Source organism: Vombatus ursinus, unplaced genomic scaffold, assembly GCF_900497805.2.
Source record: "Vombatus ursinus unplaced genomic scaffold, bare-nosed wombat genome assembly UNPS02009205.1, whole genome shotgun sequence".
In the NCBI taxonomy this organism is placed as follows: domain Eukaryota; kingdom Metazoa; phylum Chordata; class Mammalia; order Diprotodontia; family Vombatidae; genus Vombatus; species Vombatus ursinus.
Genome location: NW_020948983.1, coordinates 23,221,383 through 23,238,109, shown reverse-complemented (window position 1 = coordinate 23,238,109; position 16,727 = coordinate 23,221,383). Strand labels below are relative to the sequence as shown.

General features: G+C 41.4%; 2 protein-coding genes across 3 annotated transcripts in view; one reads left to right on the top strand and one right to left on the bottom strand.

Annotated features, from left to right (window-relative positions):
- The window catches only part of EFL1 (elongation factor like GTPase 1), a 207,480-nt gene extending 195,768 nt beyond the window's left edge, over nt 1-11,712 (bottom strand). Inside the window, exons 1-3 of one of the 2 annotated variants that reach the window (XM_027852151.1) lie at nt 11,575-11,712; nt 3,364-3,467; nt 1,300-1,367 (exon numbers count right to left, since the gene is read on the bottom strand). In XM_027852151.1, the coding sequence (XP_027707952.1) occupies nt 1,300-1,367; nt 3,364-3,454 (159 nt within the window). In that variant the 5' untranslated portion in view covers nt 3,455-3,467; nt 11,575-11,712. The remainder of the gene's footprint in view (nt 1-1,299; nt 1,368-3,363; nt 3,468-11,574) is intronic. The other variant, XM_027852152.1, reaches the window with a different exon arrangement.
- Nucleotides 11,713-11,871: 159 nt separating this feature from the next.
- SAXO2 (stabilizer of axonemal microtubules 2) overlaps nt 11,872-16,727 on the top strand; it is a 30,435-nt gene continuing 25,579 nt past the window's right edge. Inside the window, exon 1 of the mRNA XM_027852071.1 lies at nt 11,872-11,936. Within this exon, the coding sequence (XP_027707872.1) occupies nt 11,899-11,936 (38 nt within the window). The 5' untranslated portion in view covers nt 11,872-11,898. The remainder of the gene's footprint in view (nt 11,937-16,727) is intronic.

Sequence of the window (16,727 nt, the reverse complement as noted above, 5' to 3'; positions counted from 1 at the left end):
AGAGTCCTCTGAAAATAGTGGAATTCAATAGCATTCGTAATTCTTTACAAATAGCCTGCAGCCCAAGAAGCTCAGAGTAAAATCACCACTGGAAGAAGAGTTGGTACTCATAAGAGAGAAGAATCCTCTCTTAAGGATATTTTCTGTATCTATAGTCCTGACCTTTTACCTGACCTCACCAATTTCAACCACAATAGGCACTACTCTTTGCCACTGATTCCAGCAGAAGAAAGAGTCCAAAAGAGACATTGGTCAACAATGAGTAGCATTAAACATGTGAAGCCAGAGATAGTATTTCCCTAAACTTCCCTAATTTTAACTGGATATTGTCCATTGGATGTGTATCACCCCAACTCAACTCTTACAAAACCTAATTCATCATATACTTTCTCAAAGTCACTTCTCCCAAACTTCCTATTTCTCTTACTGACCCCACTCTTCTGAGTTTCCTAGACCCCAAACCTTTTCATCCTCTTATTTCTTCCCTTTTCCTTTGGACTTCAACATTCAGTCAGTTACCAAATCATGCCTCCCTGATGACAAGGTCCTTAAGGGCAGGAACCAAAGTGATTCCTGCTTTAAAAATAACTCTTGTATTTATACCTTCCTTTCCATTACCATAGCCACCTAACCACCATATCAGCAGAATTTCATGACCTAATTACTGAAAACAAATCCTAACAGATCTCTCTCTCTTCATATGCAATCCACCCTAGAGACCATTATCAACAGATCAACCTTTCTAAAACATTAATTTCATCCTGTTGTTGCCATGTTCAAAAGCTTTTAACTGTTTTCCATTACACGCAGGATGAAATAGAAACTCTTCAAAACAGCTTTCAAGGCCATCTTCAATACGGGTCCCACAATACTAACCTAACTAACCTCCCCCTAAAAAACTCCACTCTCAGCAAGATGGTCTTATTGTCCTCCAAATACATCACATTCAATGCTTTTGTTCATATTGTCCATCAACCTTTTCTCCAGTGTCCCAATAATACAAGACTTATTCTTTAAGATCCAATGTAATTTTTAATCATCAAACCACCCTCAACCCCTAAGGCAACAACTCTCTCTACCATTCATGTTTGTACTTAAATCAAATTCCTCCTCATATTATTGTTTTCTGAGTGTACCAGCCTATCTCCCTAAACAGACCATAACTTCTTTAGCGCAGGAACCATGTTTTAGACACCCTTCATACCTTCAGAGTGCTAAGCCTATGGGAAATATTCTAAATACTTGCTGAACACTGTAGAAGCCTGATGAATACACATCCATGATAAAATAACATCTTACCTTGCCGGCCAGGCGACTGGAGATGATTCCATTGCTAGATATGAGGCAGTCTGCCAGTGTGGTTTTCCCTATAAATAAAATAATTAAAGGGCATTTACTCTTTTAAAAAAAAAAAAAGTAAAATTGTAAGAGAAGAAAGTCTACCTAAGGGCTGAGTACTTGACCACTTGATGTGGCTTAGGAAAGATTCCATAGCCGTTACTGGTAAGTGAAGCTAGACCAAAATCTAGCACCTAAAATAAATTAACTAGAGCCTAGATAGCAGTGGAGAGAGTGCTGGCCTTGGACACAAAAAAATCTAAGTTTGAATCCTGCCTCAGACACCTGCTAGCTTGTATGACCCTGAGCACAAATCACTTAATCTCTCTCTCAGTCTTCATTTCCCTTATTTGTAAAGCAGGCATAATAACAGCATCCACCTCACAGGGTTGTTGTAAGAATCAGAGGAGACAATATTTGTAATTTGCTTTGCAAACCTTAGAGTTCTGCTACTACAACAACCACTACCACTACCACCCCCACCACCTGAAAGGTAAATCAAGTTATGGTCCTTTAGAAGGCCATCTTAAGACAGAAGTGGCCCTGTACAAAATTCATCACCATTCTGAGAAGAATGCAGAAAAGTAATTCATCCTAGGTTGACACATTCTCAGAGATGGAACAGTAGAAAGGACACCGGACTTAGAATCAGAATACCTGGGTTTGGATCCCAGTTGTGTCAATAATTAGCTATGTACACTTGGGCAAGCCATTTGAATTCTAAGACCTTTAGTTTCCTCATTCAGAAAATGAGGATAACAAAATTTGAACTTCCCACCTCATAATTATGAGGAAAGAGCTTTGTCACGTGTAAAGTGTTATAGAAATGTGAACCATCAGGATTTCTTTTTCCACCTCCAAACATTTCTTGACCCAAACTATTCACGATCATTACTTTCTTCTCATTCAGCAGAACCACTGCAGCTACACACAACAAACCCTTACCGATCTCCAAAGGAACAGCCCAGAAATAATAACACAGATATTCTTGAATGGAAGGATCTGTAATTTTATCAGTGCAGATACTCCCTCCAACTACAAAGATTGCCAAGTCATCTAGACTTAGGTGAGGGTTTCTGGGAATTACTAAAGCAAAATTTTATCACCCGACCCTGTCTTACACACTATCCAAGGAAGAACTAATTTCTGACATACCTAGAAAAATGCATTATTAGGTAGTTTAGCCTATAAGATGTCCCCACGGAAGACAGAAAAAAGAAAACAGCATAATACTAAAAATAACCAGTCATGTTACATTATGAAACACTCTGAAAACTTTCTCTGCATAATAGAAAAAAGAACTTGTCAATGACTTTCCATGAATCCTCAGGCTGTGGTCCAATGGTAGAAAAAAAGGTAAGAGTGGTTAAGTGGAAAGAACATCCACTCTGGGGTGAGAGGACCTATATTCAAATAACTCTTCTGGTGCTATTTCTCTCTATGACCTGGGAGAAACCACCTCATCTCCCTTTAGTTTGTCAGAAGCTCTGTCTCTTCATCTATAAAAATTAGAGGCATAGACTAGGGAGGCCCTCAGAAATCTCATTCAGTTGTAAGGCAATAATCCTTTTGCTTCTTGTCGTTCAGTCATTTCAGTCATGTCTGACTCTTTCTTTCTGACCCTATTTGGGGTTTTTTTGGGCAAAGATACTACACTGTTTTACAGTATCCTTTCAAGCTCATTTTACAGATGAGAAAACTGAGGCAGACAAGGTTAAGTGACTTGCCCAGGGTCACACTGCTAGTAAGTGTCTGAGGCCAGATTTGAACTCAAAAAGGTGAGTCTTTCTGACTCCAGGCCCAGCACTCTATCCAGTGTGCTACCCAGCTGCTCCAGGCCATGATCTCATGATACACTAAACCATCACCATAACAGGTCAGATGAAACTGCCTTGCCACAGATTTCTCTTACATCCTGGAAAACGAACCAATCTACTGGTATAAATCAAGACCTGTAAATTGCCCACAGCATACCTCATACACTTTTTATTACTCAAGATCACACAATTCAAACATGATGCTTACCATGGTCCACATGAGCCAGTATGCAGATGTTTCTGATGTTACTGGTATTTCTCTGGAGTTGAATCATCTTATCCAAACTGTTGAGCACCATGGTCTTTTTTTCCCTGCGTGGTTAAAAATTAAACTTCATTCCATTACAAATGGAGATAAAGATAAAGGCTAGGGAATATATAAAATGTTGGTAGTTGACAAGATTGTCAAATATACCTTTAAGTAATCAACATCAAAGCTCAGTGTTAGTACTTAATGTGATAGCACACTGTAGCCATTTAGGGAACACAGCTCAGCTGCCAGGATTCCAAAGGCTACAACAAACACAAAGAATCCCTGAGATGGGCAACTTCTGGTTAATGGGTAAAGAATCACCATAGTATTCCTCCGTTCCTTGGTTGTGAATGTATGGTCACACCAAGACAAACACATCTAGGCAAATCATGAATCTGATAAGTTGTGTCCAATCGTTAGAAGCAACATTTAAAATTGCCTCAAATGTTTTTATCTACTAAAAACTGAGCTGACTGCTCATTACTGACTTCAAGTTCAATCAAAGTTCTGAACAATATTGGATCTGTGTTCTTAGGTTGAATTCATTTATTCAAAAATAATTTCTCTGCTGAGGGATATAAGAGCTCTACAAAATATAGTGTCCTCCCCATAGGTAACTGTTAAGTAACAAATGCAAGGTAGTATACAATTAAATAGCAAAGTATGGAACAATGGTCTCCAAAGTTTTAACTAGCACACACACTCTATCAATAAAAAAAAAAATTCCGTAAAAAATTTTTAAGCATATAATCCCAATATATGTATATTTACTTACTTAAATACTATTAATCATGCATATCTGTATATTACGAAACTTACATAAAAATTAAACTAAAAAAGGATAAAATAAAAATGAACTATTTGATCCTAGAATTAATAGGGAACCACTAGAGTTTTCAGTCAAGCTATTGTCTTTTCTGCTTGAAGAGGATCAAAATGACATCATATGACAGGGTCAAGGAACAGTGTGTTGTTCATAGTGTGCTATCAGACCAACATGAGCTCAGAAGGCTCTACCACAGGTTGGGCAGAAATAGTCCACGTGAACATTTGGAGTGGCAATGTCTCTAAATTTGCATATCTCATGGTTCTTTTGAGCTACTGCAATTCTACTTTGCTCACAGAGTACAACTCTTTTAATGTGGGCATCCCATGCTGGGCTGTCCTGTGCCAGGATTTCTCATGTCTCACAATCAATTCCAAAGTTCAGAGAGATCTTGAGAATGTCCTTGTGAGCTACTTGTGAGTGCTTACCTTGTGTGAATTCTCTGTAAAATAGTCTTTAAGGCAAACATAAGTTTGGCATTTGAACAATGTGGCCAGCCATGCACTCTGCAATAGAGTTTGAATGCCTGGCAGTTTAGCTTGAAAAAGGACCTCAATGTCTAGTACCTTGCCAGGTGAACTTGAGAATCTTCCTAAGACAATTCAAACAGAAGAATTCCATTTCCTGCCATGGCACTGGTATACCATCCAGGTTTCACAGGCATACAACAGTGAGGTCAGCACAATGGCTCTGTAGACCTTCAGTTTGGTAAGCAGTCTTAAACCTCTTCTCTCCCACACCTTCTTTAGGAGCCTCCCAAACACTGAACTAGCTCTGGTAATGCATGCATCAACCTCATCATCTGTGTGGACATCCCTGGAAAGTATACTGCCAGAGTGAACTTATCCACAGCATTCAAAATTTCTCCATTTGCATTTGATGGTTTCACATATGGATGGTACGGTATTGGCTGGTGGAGAAGCTGTTTTCTTGGTATTAATTGTCAGGCCAAAATAAGCACAAGCAGCAGAGAATCAATCCATACTCCATTGCATCTCAGCCTCAGAGGCTGTATTGAGTGCACAATCATCTGTGAACAAAAAGTTGCCCACCAACTCTCCCTCCACTTTAGTCTTGTCTTGTAGACTTCTCAAGTTAAATAATTTACCATCAGTGCAGTCAGTGACCTCGATGCCACTTTCATCCTCATTGAAGGCATCTGACACTGAAAACATCATCCTAAAAAGCATGGGAGTAAGCACACAGTCCTGCTTCACTCCACTGGTGACTGGGAAAGCATGACAGAATAGTCTATTATCTGGCACCCATGCAAGCATACTGTCAAGGAACTGGCATACAATACTTCTCCAGGCAACCAAATTTTACCATGATCTTCCATAAGCCCTCACTACTGCCAGTATCAAAGGCCTTGGTCGGATCAACAAATATTGTATATAGACTTCTGTTCTACTCCTGGCATTTCTCCTGGAGTTGTTGGGCAGCAAACACCATGTTGACCATTCCTTGGCCCTTAATGAAGCCATACCAGCTCTCAGATAGATGACCATCTTCAAAGTGAAGGATTAGCCTTTTAAGAACTCTGGCAAGAATCTTGCCAGCAGTGACTAAGACAGAGACTTCCCTGTGATTGTCACAGGACAACCTATTTCCTTTTCCTTTACAGAGATGGATAATGGAGACATCCTTGAAGTCCTGGGGGATAACCACCTCTTGCCATATATATAACCAGGAAGATTTCAGGTAGCTTTTGTATGAACAGTGGACCCCCCTGCCTTGTAAATCCCAGCTGGAATAGAATCAGTACGAGGCACTTTGCCAAACAAGAGGAGCCCAATGGCATTGAAAACCTATTCTTCAATTGTAAGTTTGGCTAGAGAGGGTATATAGTCAATGGCTTCAGCATTAGTTGATGATGGTCTGTTGAGAACATTATGAAAGTATTCAGCCCATCTCTCTAGGATCATGTCCTTATCACTAATCGGCCCTATCAGCAAAGAGCAGTTGTGATGTATCCATCCTAGGTCTTCAGCCCTTAAATAGTCTTTAGGACAACATAAAAGTGCTTTGGATTGCTACTAACAGAGTAAAATTGAATTTCATTTGCCTTCCTACCAAGCCAGGAATCTGCATCTCTCTGAGTTTCACTTGCACTTTACTTTTGATGGAGTTAAATGCTGCCTTCTTAGAGATGGGCAAATTATCTTGCTGGTCTGAGTAGGGGAATGACATGCACAGCCCTGTGATTTAAGAATATCAATGCCATAGCTGTGTGGTATGGGGGAAAGACTTAAGGCAGGGAAGCAGTTGTAATTGTCCAGGCAAGAGAGAATGAGAGCCTTAACAATGGTTGGCAACCACATGAGTGGAGAGAAAGGGATAGATAGGAAATATACTGTGGAGACAGAATAAACAAGACTCAGCCACTGACTAGATATATGGGGTCAGGGAGAGTGAGGAGAATAAAACTGAGCTTCCAAATTTGGGTGATCAGAAGGTTGTGATGCCCTTAACAGAAACTGTGAAATCAAAAAAGGGGTGGGTTGGGGGTAGAAGGGAATACCATAATGAGATCTGAAATGCAGATAAAAACTTACTAATTTGTACCAGCTCATTCTTTGAGACTCACTCTGTCCCACCAAAACCATGACGGAGGAGAAGTAGAAGCATCTAGGGGTTCTATTCAGGAGTGTAAAGACCACCAAGAAGCACCAGCAGCAGCCATAGATAATCTGGGGGATGACAAGGTATAGGTACACGGGTGGCAAGGGAGAATGTTGCCGTCAACTTGTGTTTATTCACTTTGAGAAGCCTATCATCTCAGTCCAGGGAAAGGCTGCTCACACAGTTACATGAGGCTCTTAGTAGAGTGAGGGGGTAAAAGGGGGGATTCTTAAAGATAAGAAGTAAAGGGGTGATGGGTTGTGCTGGAGACAAGCCTAACAACTGGATATGTGGGAAGACTGGAAATCTATCTTCCTACCCCACCTTTCACTAGGTTATATACCCTGAGGTCATGCCAAAGTCTAGCACGTGGGAGAGGAGACACTTTGGAGACCATGGGCAGGGACAGTAAGTATTCTAAGAGAACTGGGGTAAGCAGATTGTGAGATAAGAGGCAAATGCCCTGGAAAACATAAGGCCTCTGCTATATTTTCAATGGTAGAGGAATAATTAGGATACTATTGAGAGTACGGAGAACCATATTTTAGATGAGAAAAACAGCATTCAGCAAAGTTATAGTCAATCAATCAATAAACGTTTATTAAGAGCCTACTATGTGCCAGGCCCTGTGCTAAATGCTGGGGATACAAAAAGAGGCAAAAGAGAGTCCCTGCCATCAAGGAGCTTACATTCTAATGGGGGAGAGAACACATAAACAAATATATACAAAACAAGCTATATATAGAATATATAGAAAATAATTAGCTGAGAGGAGGCACTAGAGTTAATAGGGTCTGGGGAAGGCATACTATAGAAGGTACCCATATTGAACTATTTATACTTAAGGGATAATGGAACTAAGGACCAACTAGATGGATTTATATTTCCATATTGGAGAGTAGTGAAAGCTAGGAAAGACCAGGGGTGGAAAGCCTTGATTATCAGACTGCAAAAATCAATTGAAAACTGTTATCTACCATGTCCACATTAGATACTTTGATAAAAAAATATATCCCAAAAAAGCTCATCTCCAGAGAGCTGAGTCACACCTGGAAGAATTTAAACCTGTGCAGTATTAGCTTTAAGATAATAGTGAAACATAAGCTACAAAGAAAATAAAAATTGAACATGTGCAGTTTATACTTCTATAAAACTAAAAATTCAGCCTGAGAGGGCTTTTTGATAGGGTATTTAACTGTTTTTGGTTTCTTTCCATACAAATATGAATTTCCTATTCCCCACTTCCTATACTGGCTCTCACCTCAAAGAATATGCTAGAGAGTCTACAAAATTTAAGCCCTACTTTTAGGCTCTAGCAACACATAAACTCTAGGTTCTGAGCAAAATTTAGCCCTCACTTTAATTTTATACAGTTTATTAAAAAAAAAGCAGACCTTAAATAAAGTCTTTCTTCCTTAAACTAAGTATAATAAGGAACTTTAAAAAAATCCTTTGTTGTTTTAAATAAGTTTTTATTCTCCTTAATTTAAAAAGCAGATGGCTATAATATTTTATTATTTCTTGATAGAAAAAAAAGCTTTTACTTTGTGGCCCTTCATTTTTGCTATAGGTCAGTGGTCTTCACCATTCCTTCTTTAAATTAATAACACTCAACATGACAAAAACATTATTTCATTTATGCAGCCTATAAGCAGAATGACATCACTGGAATTCTTCCATGAAAGTCATTTATCTCTGTACTTTGTATACATGTATAAAATTTTACTAAAAATTCTTTTAAGAAATGCTTTAGTATATGTATTTGAAAACAATGCCTGGGATTTGGTTTCAGGATGGGGCTACTGATTCTAAAATTCATCTTTCAGTATATCTATATAATCTTTTTCAGTAAAGAATTTTTAAAAACTTTTTAATCAATTAATTTCTTCAAAAGTTACCATAAAGTGAATGAATAAACAGGCTGCTGTAAGTTCTAGGATGACATTTTAGTCAATTATATCTTAATATCTTGCAGATAAATCATAGAGCAACTTTCCTTGTTATTCATTTTCTTTTTTGTATATTTATAACTACTATGACAGTAAGCATTTTAGTTAAAAATCAAAGCCACATACTTGCAGAATTTCAGTCTTTTGCACACTGTTTAATGCATATAATTGACAACATTTATATTTATATATGGAGCAGCTAAGTGGTGCAGTGAATAGAGTGCCAGGCCTGGAGGCAGAAGAAGCATCTCCCTGAGTTCAAATCTGGCCTCAGACACTTACTTGCTGTGGGACTCTGGGCAAGTCACTTAACCCTGTTTACCTCTGTTTCCTCATCTATAAAATGAGCTGGAGAAGGAAATGGCAAACCACTCCAGTATCTTTGCCAAGAAAATCCCAAATGTGTCTTGAAAAATCAGACACAACTTAAAAAGTGACTGAACACACTATTTATATAGCACTTTAAGGTTTGCTAAAACCTTACAAATATGATTTCATTTTATCCTCATAACCACTCTGGGAGGCAGATGCTATTCCCATTTTACAGCTGAGGAAGTTGAAGCCAAGAAAGGTTACGTGACTTGCCCAGTCACACAGCTGGTGTCTGAGACTGGATTTGAACTCAAGTCTTCCTGACTCCAGGTCCATGACTCACTCTACTGTGATACCTAGCTTGCCTCCTTTTAAATGTACAGAGCAGTAGATTTAGAAACTGATTCATCATGACCTAGAGATATTTACATAAATCTTTAATATGAGTCATTAAAAACAAGAGAAACAAGTTTTTAAAATGCCCACATAGGCAAAACAAAAATTACTTTAAGTATCTTCAATAATTCAAAATTTATTTCCACAGTTGTAGCTTTTAACTTAAAAAAAAAAAAAGTTTACAATCTTAATTGGTCCATCTTTCAAGTCACTTAATAACTCTCTGGGACTCAGGGTTTGCTTAATAGTAAAATGAAGAGTTGGACTCAAAGAACCAGAAAGCCCCTTGTAACTCTCAATTTAAGCCCCAACTACCAGATGGAAAGAGATCATATAAGTAATATAGCCCAACATCCTCATTTTACAGATGAATAACTGAGGACCAAAAGTGAAGTAACTTGCCCATGCAGTGAGTTAATGGTAGAACCAGGTCTATTTAGATATACAGGATACCCCAAAAGTCTTTAAACTTTATTAGCTTAAAACTGCACTACCAACAACGCTTATTAAATATCCTAAGACTTTTGAAACAATCTGTACAATGCCAACGAAGACCAAAAAGGCAAGTATTCTGTTGATTCCTAAAGCCAACTTCTTGATACTATATGTTCAACTACTCTGGGCCACCTTCTGAGTCCTTATCACTAAGTAAGAAGTAACCGTGGTGAGTAGTGGACTGTAATTTAGGGAGGAGCTATGGCAAAGTGAAAAGCAGAACGTAAACTTGAGGGCAGAGTCTTTTTTTTTTTTCTGTCTCTGGATCCTCAGTGCCTAGAATCACAGTATGATAGATTTAGAGGCAAGAACCATGTTCCTCTCTTTCTTTGTACCCTCAGTGCTTAGCACAGTATCCCTGCATATAGTAAGCTCTTAATAGTAAGCTTGCTGACTGACCTCAGAGATCTTTCCGAGAGGAGTTAACCTGGGATCTGGTGAACTCTCTATACACATAAATGTATACATACACACACATACAGAGAGATACACATACACGCATATATATAATTTTCTCTGCATCCCCTGCACTTAGCAACGTATGGCATATAATAAAACATTTTATAAATGATGACCTAATGGCCATATCACATTCCTCTCTTCAAAATGAGCTTCAACGACTCACTATTGCCTACCCATTAAAGTTTAAAACACTTCTTTTGCAGGGCATTCAAAACCTTCAACGATACAGGTTTACATTTCCAGCCTTATCTCATTAATCCTAATATACACATACCTGCGTGTACACACACATATATGTATGTACATCTACAAATACATTCGTATGCACTACATACGTATACATGTGTGTCTATAAACACACTCGTATGTTAAATGTGGCTTCATAACTATTTTTCTATACATTTCGCTTCCTTTGTAATCCTATGTATTTTATTTTGTGCATCTAAAAACATTGTTTTGAGAAGGGGCTCATCGATTTCGCCAGTCTGCCCAAGGAGTCCATGAACCCCCTATACCTCAACCCACCAAAATAAGTTTAGAGACTCCTGGTCTCATTTATGTTCAGGATGAGGACACTGGGACTGAGCGCGGGGAAATGACCCATCCCAAGTCATCGGGGCAGAGCCAGGCCTCGGCACTCCACAACTGCTCCCCTGCCGTTCCCTCCTCCGTCCCGAGGGAGCGCTCAGCCTCCACGCCTCGCCCAAGTTTCCCGCCGGCCCTTCCCCAGAGCTGGGGCCGCGGGAGCCAGGCTGCCGAGCCCGCTTCGCATCCGGCCCCTCTAGGATCGTACTTTGATCTGGGGGGCGTGGCGGGGAGAACCAGAGGGTGACACCGGAGAGGTGAGGGACGAGGCCCCGGGGGGAAGGGGCCCACGGGGGCTGAAGCCCGCCCCGAGCCGCGCGGGGCGCCGGCGCCTCACAACTTCCCAGGGTTCCCTCTTTCAGCTCTGACACCCTGGGCGTGCGCGACCTCTGACCCCAGCGAGTGACGCCGGCCGGGGAAGCCGATCTCCAAGCTATCTAGAAGGAGAACGCGGGAGGCAGTCACCCAGAAGTCGTTCCAGCCCCCTGCCCACCTGCCTCCCGAGGTCCCCCAACTCACCCACTCACTCAGTTACAGATGACAAAAAAAGCCAAGGAGCCGATGTCAAGCCCAGCAGCTCAGGCGCCACCACGCGTGCCGGAGGAGACGCTGAGGCTGTTCCACACCCGGAACTCGAGGATGGGGGAGCTGGGGAAGGGGGAGGAGGGGATAGGGGGCGTGGCGAGGACCGCGACCTTCGACTCGCCCGCCCCCTGTGACGTCGCCGGAAGCCCGCCCCGTTCATAGGACGCCGCGGCCGTCACTAGGCAGCCCGGGGTTGCCTTGGTTACGGCTTCGGTTCTAGAGTGTTAGAAACGGCGGAGGGAAGGCTTCGGCGGGACGATGACGCTCCTCTGTCTGTGCCAGATTTGCACTTGCGGGTAAGGGACGTTTCGAACTGCGGTGAGTGCGGGCCCTTCTCTCCCGCCGCCCAGGACCGTTCAACGGAGCCCTCTCCATCCCTCCTCCGGAATTCTTCCCTCGGCTCCGCCGCGCGCTTCCGAGCTGTCGGGACGCTGCCCCACGCGTGCTCTGGGCGTGGGGCTCCCGCCCTGGCGTGGGGTCAGCCCCCTCCTGAACCCACTGCCTTCACCTCCCTCTATTCCGGAGTCTCAGCCCCTCCCCCGCTTCCTGACTGCGCTGCCTTCACCTCCCTACATCCCAGGGTCTAGACTCTCCTTCCTGTCCCAGCAGTCTTCAGCTGGGTCTCACCCTTTTCCAGGGTCTCAGCGTCCCACCCCACCCCGACTTTGCTGCCTTCAGCTGTCGTTTTCCAGGATCTCACCACACCTTCCTGACTCCGCATTCAGCTGTCCCTATTCCAAGGTCTCAAAACCCTCTCCTCCCCCCTCCCCCACCCAACTTTCGGCTGTCCTGTTCCACTGAGTTAGACCTTTTCCTGACCCCATACCCTTTAGGCCTCTTATTCCAGAGACTTAGGCCCCTTTCCACTTCCTATAGGTTTCTTCTTTCTGAGACTTAGTCCACTTCATGGGCCCCACACTCAAGTTTGCCCTCTCCCTCTCAAGAGGGCTAAGTCCCCCTTAACCCTAGAGCTTTCTGCTTCCTTGTTCCAGGGAGCCAGCCCCCTTCCTGAGCCTCACACCCTTATGGAAGCCAGAGAACACTTTCTGAGCTCACACCCTTAAGCTTCTCCTGTTCAAAGGACTAAGCTCCCTTTCCTGACCCCCACTGTTCCAAGGAGCTCTCCTGTTCCAGGGAGCCAGCCCCCTTCCTGAGCCCCACCCTCTTCAATTCTCTTTTTCCAGAGAGCTAGCCCCTTCCCATACCTCAAACCCTTCACCTTTTCTAGTCCAGGAACCAAGCCTTCTTCCTGAGCCCACATCTCACCCTTCCCCACCGTTTTGGGAACTTAGCCTTTCCAAATCACTTACTTCAACTCTCCTGCTTTAGGAAGCCAGCTCCCTTTCTGAGCCTCACATCTTTCATCTTACCTTATTCTAACTCCCTTCCTGAGCAGCTACACCCTTAAACTTACCCTATTCTCGGGATTGAGCCCCTTTCCTGGCCCCTTTCCCCCCTTCAACTCTTCTGCTCCAGAGACCCAGGGACCTTTCTGATTTCCACAAGTTTCAGCTCTCCTGTCCTAGCATTACAGCTCCCTTTCTGAACCCCCCCACCTTCAGCTCTCCTAGTCCAAGAGCCCAGCCCAGCCCCTGTTCTGAGTCCCATACCCTTTGCTTTTCCTTTTCCAGAGACTTAGCTCCTTTTCTTAACCCCATTTACTTTCACCTCTCCCATTCCAGGGACCCTGGCTCCTTTGCTGAAGTTTGTGGGTGTCAGGTTCCGAGGACCCAGCCTACTTTCTTTCCCCTTCCTCAGCAACCTATACCAAGCATCCAGACTCCCCTTCCTAGGCCCCATTCTTTTTAACTTATGTTTCAGAAACTCAGTTTTCCAGTATGCCCCCTTCTTCTGAGCCCCATACTCTTCAATTCTCAAGTTCTAAAAACTCATTTCTCTCTCCCCTTTCTGAGTTATCCCAGTGGCCTTCAGTTTTCCTATTCCTGGGATCCACTTCCTGACTCTCATGCAGTTGAGCTCTTCTGTTCCAAAGTTCTGCCTTCCTGAGCCATCATACCCTGTGGCTTTCCTGTTCTAGGGATCCAAATCCTATGTTCCTCCCTACACATACATGTCTTCGAGGGACTGCTCTCTTTTCTGACCTTCCTCACCCTTCAACTCTCCTCTGCCAGGACTCAGTCCCCTTTCCTGAAACCCTACACCTTTCAGTGCTCGTCTTCTAGAGATCCAGCTCCCTTTTTTCCTCTTGTAGAATGTAAGCTCTTTGAGGTCTACGACTATTTCATTTTCACATAAAAACTGTTTGTTGAAGTGCATTTCACAAGAGCCTACACCCTTTGGGTCGCCTGTGGACCAAGACCACTTTCCTATACTTTTCAATAGTCATTAGTTCCACAGATCCAGTCCCTGTGCTCCTTTCTGAGTTTCCTATATCTTCAAACACTCCTGTTCCACTAAAGCCCAGAGTCTGTGCTTTTAGATCTTCTTTCCCCACATTTCCAAATTTATACCTCCTTATCCTGGAACACTGTTCAGATTTGATACAGTTTTCTTGATTTTCTCTACTTCCTGAATTTCCTGAAAGCTCTGTCTGCTAAGGACTAATTTGACTCTAAAGGTTCACTTTTTCCCTCTCCTGTGGCCCAACTATATTCAGATAATCTAGAAAAGGTACTTTTTTCTTTCGTTAGTTCGTATATGAAGTATATTTTTTTTAGCACCCAGATACAAAAGTTGAGCTATATCCATTGTCTCTCTGTAGTCACCTTCTCAATGCTTTTTTAAAATTTCCCCCTAGTTTATGAAAATACCAGGGTCCCACCTAACAACTTCCTACACCAAACAAACACAGTCTCCTGGTTGCTCTCTCCCCACTATTTACCTAAGGTCTTAATCAGTATGTGCTAAATAAACATTATTATAAATAGGCCATTCAGTTTATTGTTTCTCCTCCCAAGTAATGACTACCTCCAAAGGGAAAACACTTAAATTTTAGGGGAAAATGGTTTTTTACAAACTTGGTTCTTGCCAAAAAGTTAAAAATAACAGTGGATCTAAGATTGTTTAGGCTATGCCAATCAAGGTTATCAAGTATCTTCTGGGAAATCATTGTTACATTTCATTTTTCAAAAAATGCAATAAATACTCAGCTTTTTCTCACCTTCTTTTGTATGTATTTGTCTATTTATCCTCCTTTAAAGTTATTTCTTTACAGTTCTGTATGTTTCCATCTGTTTATGATCATTAAAATATGAGGTCATGTAGAAATTTTAAAGCAAGGATGGGACAAGAGACTTGATTCCCTCAGAAGTCATATTACAAAGAATAAAATAATGCATATGGATTCTTGTGAGTTTTTAAACAACCTTTTGTCACTAGTAAAATTCTTTCAATGATAGAATTCAATTTTTTAGCCCAGGAATTGGTATCTGTTTCACTAACTAACCACATCACAATTGTAGGAAGCACTTGATAATGTATGCTTGGAGCTATCCAATTCAGCGGCCCACTTTTCTGGCTCAATATGCTCCTCTTATATATCCTCAATTAAAATTCTAGTTCATGTTCATTATGAAGCACAAACCATCACAAGAGGGCCCCTAAAAGTTACCAAAGCTCAAATACAGGCATTTTGTTGTGCCTCCTCTACAGTCTCTGGAATATCTCATGCTGGCATAGAGATAACCTGGTATTCTCCCAGGCTGTGCCAGGAGAACACAAGATAAAGCAGATCTCATTGTACTCAGTGGCTTCAAATGTGACTTCCAGGGGAAGACTGGGTCTGCTTTTTTAGGACTAGGATATCTGAGTTTGCAGAGACTCATTAACCAAAGACCAGCCAGCAGGTGATTGTTTTTTGTTTTTTGGGGGGGTTATTTGGCCACAATAATTTGTGAAGACCATCTATTAAATCTAAGGGGGTTACTTCTGTTGGTGAAAGGAAATATCATATTGATGAAAGTATGGATCCCTGAAATGTTGAAGTAAATATTCAGCAGAGATGATCCCAAAATACAAACAAAATTTTGCAAAAGGGCTATAAAATTTCACTTAAATTGACTAAATGAAGATCATTTGGAGTTCTTAGAGATTCAGCTATGCCTGAATATTGTAATAAGTCTATTTAAAGTTTCCATAAGATAAATATAAAGCATCAGTGAGCTAATTACTAAGTGAATATTAAGATTTCAGATAGAAGAGAGGAAAAAAAAGCCAAAGATACATAATAGAAAAGAAATCTCAGACCCATCAATTACAGTCCATTAAAGTCATTGTTCCTGCTGAAATTAAAGAATATAAACTTGAAAGAAGGAGCTATTTTTCAGAGCCTTAAGTAGCAGACAGGAAACCATGGCTTTGCTCTGAGGATGCCCTTCCCATAACTGTGAACTGTCCCACTGCCTCTGTTCCTTTCAGTGCCATCCCTAAGAGTCCAAGGTCCACCTTTTCCCACTGCCGGGTTCTGCATCTGCCACCTGCCTACATCCAGTGTTGGCTAGAAACAAATGATTCAGGGGCAAGTAATTGAGAGTAGAATGTTCTGTGGATACAGAATGATCAGGAGCAGTTCTCTTCAACAGATGAACTACATTCTTAGATACTGAAAGAATTGGCAGCTATGATTCCCCAACCACTCTTAGTGACTGGAGAACAGGAGAGAATACTGTAGGACTAGAAAAGGGCAAATATCTCTTTTTTTTCTAAAAAGGGAAAAGAAGCAAACAATACAAACCATCGTCTAGTAAATTTCTTGGCAATGCTCCAAAACTTATTTATTGGAGAGATATTTAGTGAATTAGAGAAATTAGTATTCACATTTAACTATGGCTTCAAAAAACATAAATCATGCCTTACAAGCATTCCTTTTTTCAACAAGGTTTTTAAACTGTGGTAGAATACAAGAAATAGTATACATACAGTTTACATAGGTTTTAAGAAAGCATTTGATAGAGTAGTTCTCACTATTCTTGTGGAAAAGATGGTGTAGGGATAGATGATAATACTATTATATGGACTCAAAAAGTAATCATTAATGGTTCAGTGTTAACATGTAAAAAGTGCAAAATTTTGTCAGTAGAGTGACCCAGAGATCTGTAATTGGGTCCTTTACTGTAACATTTTAATCA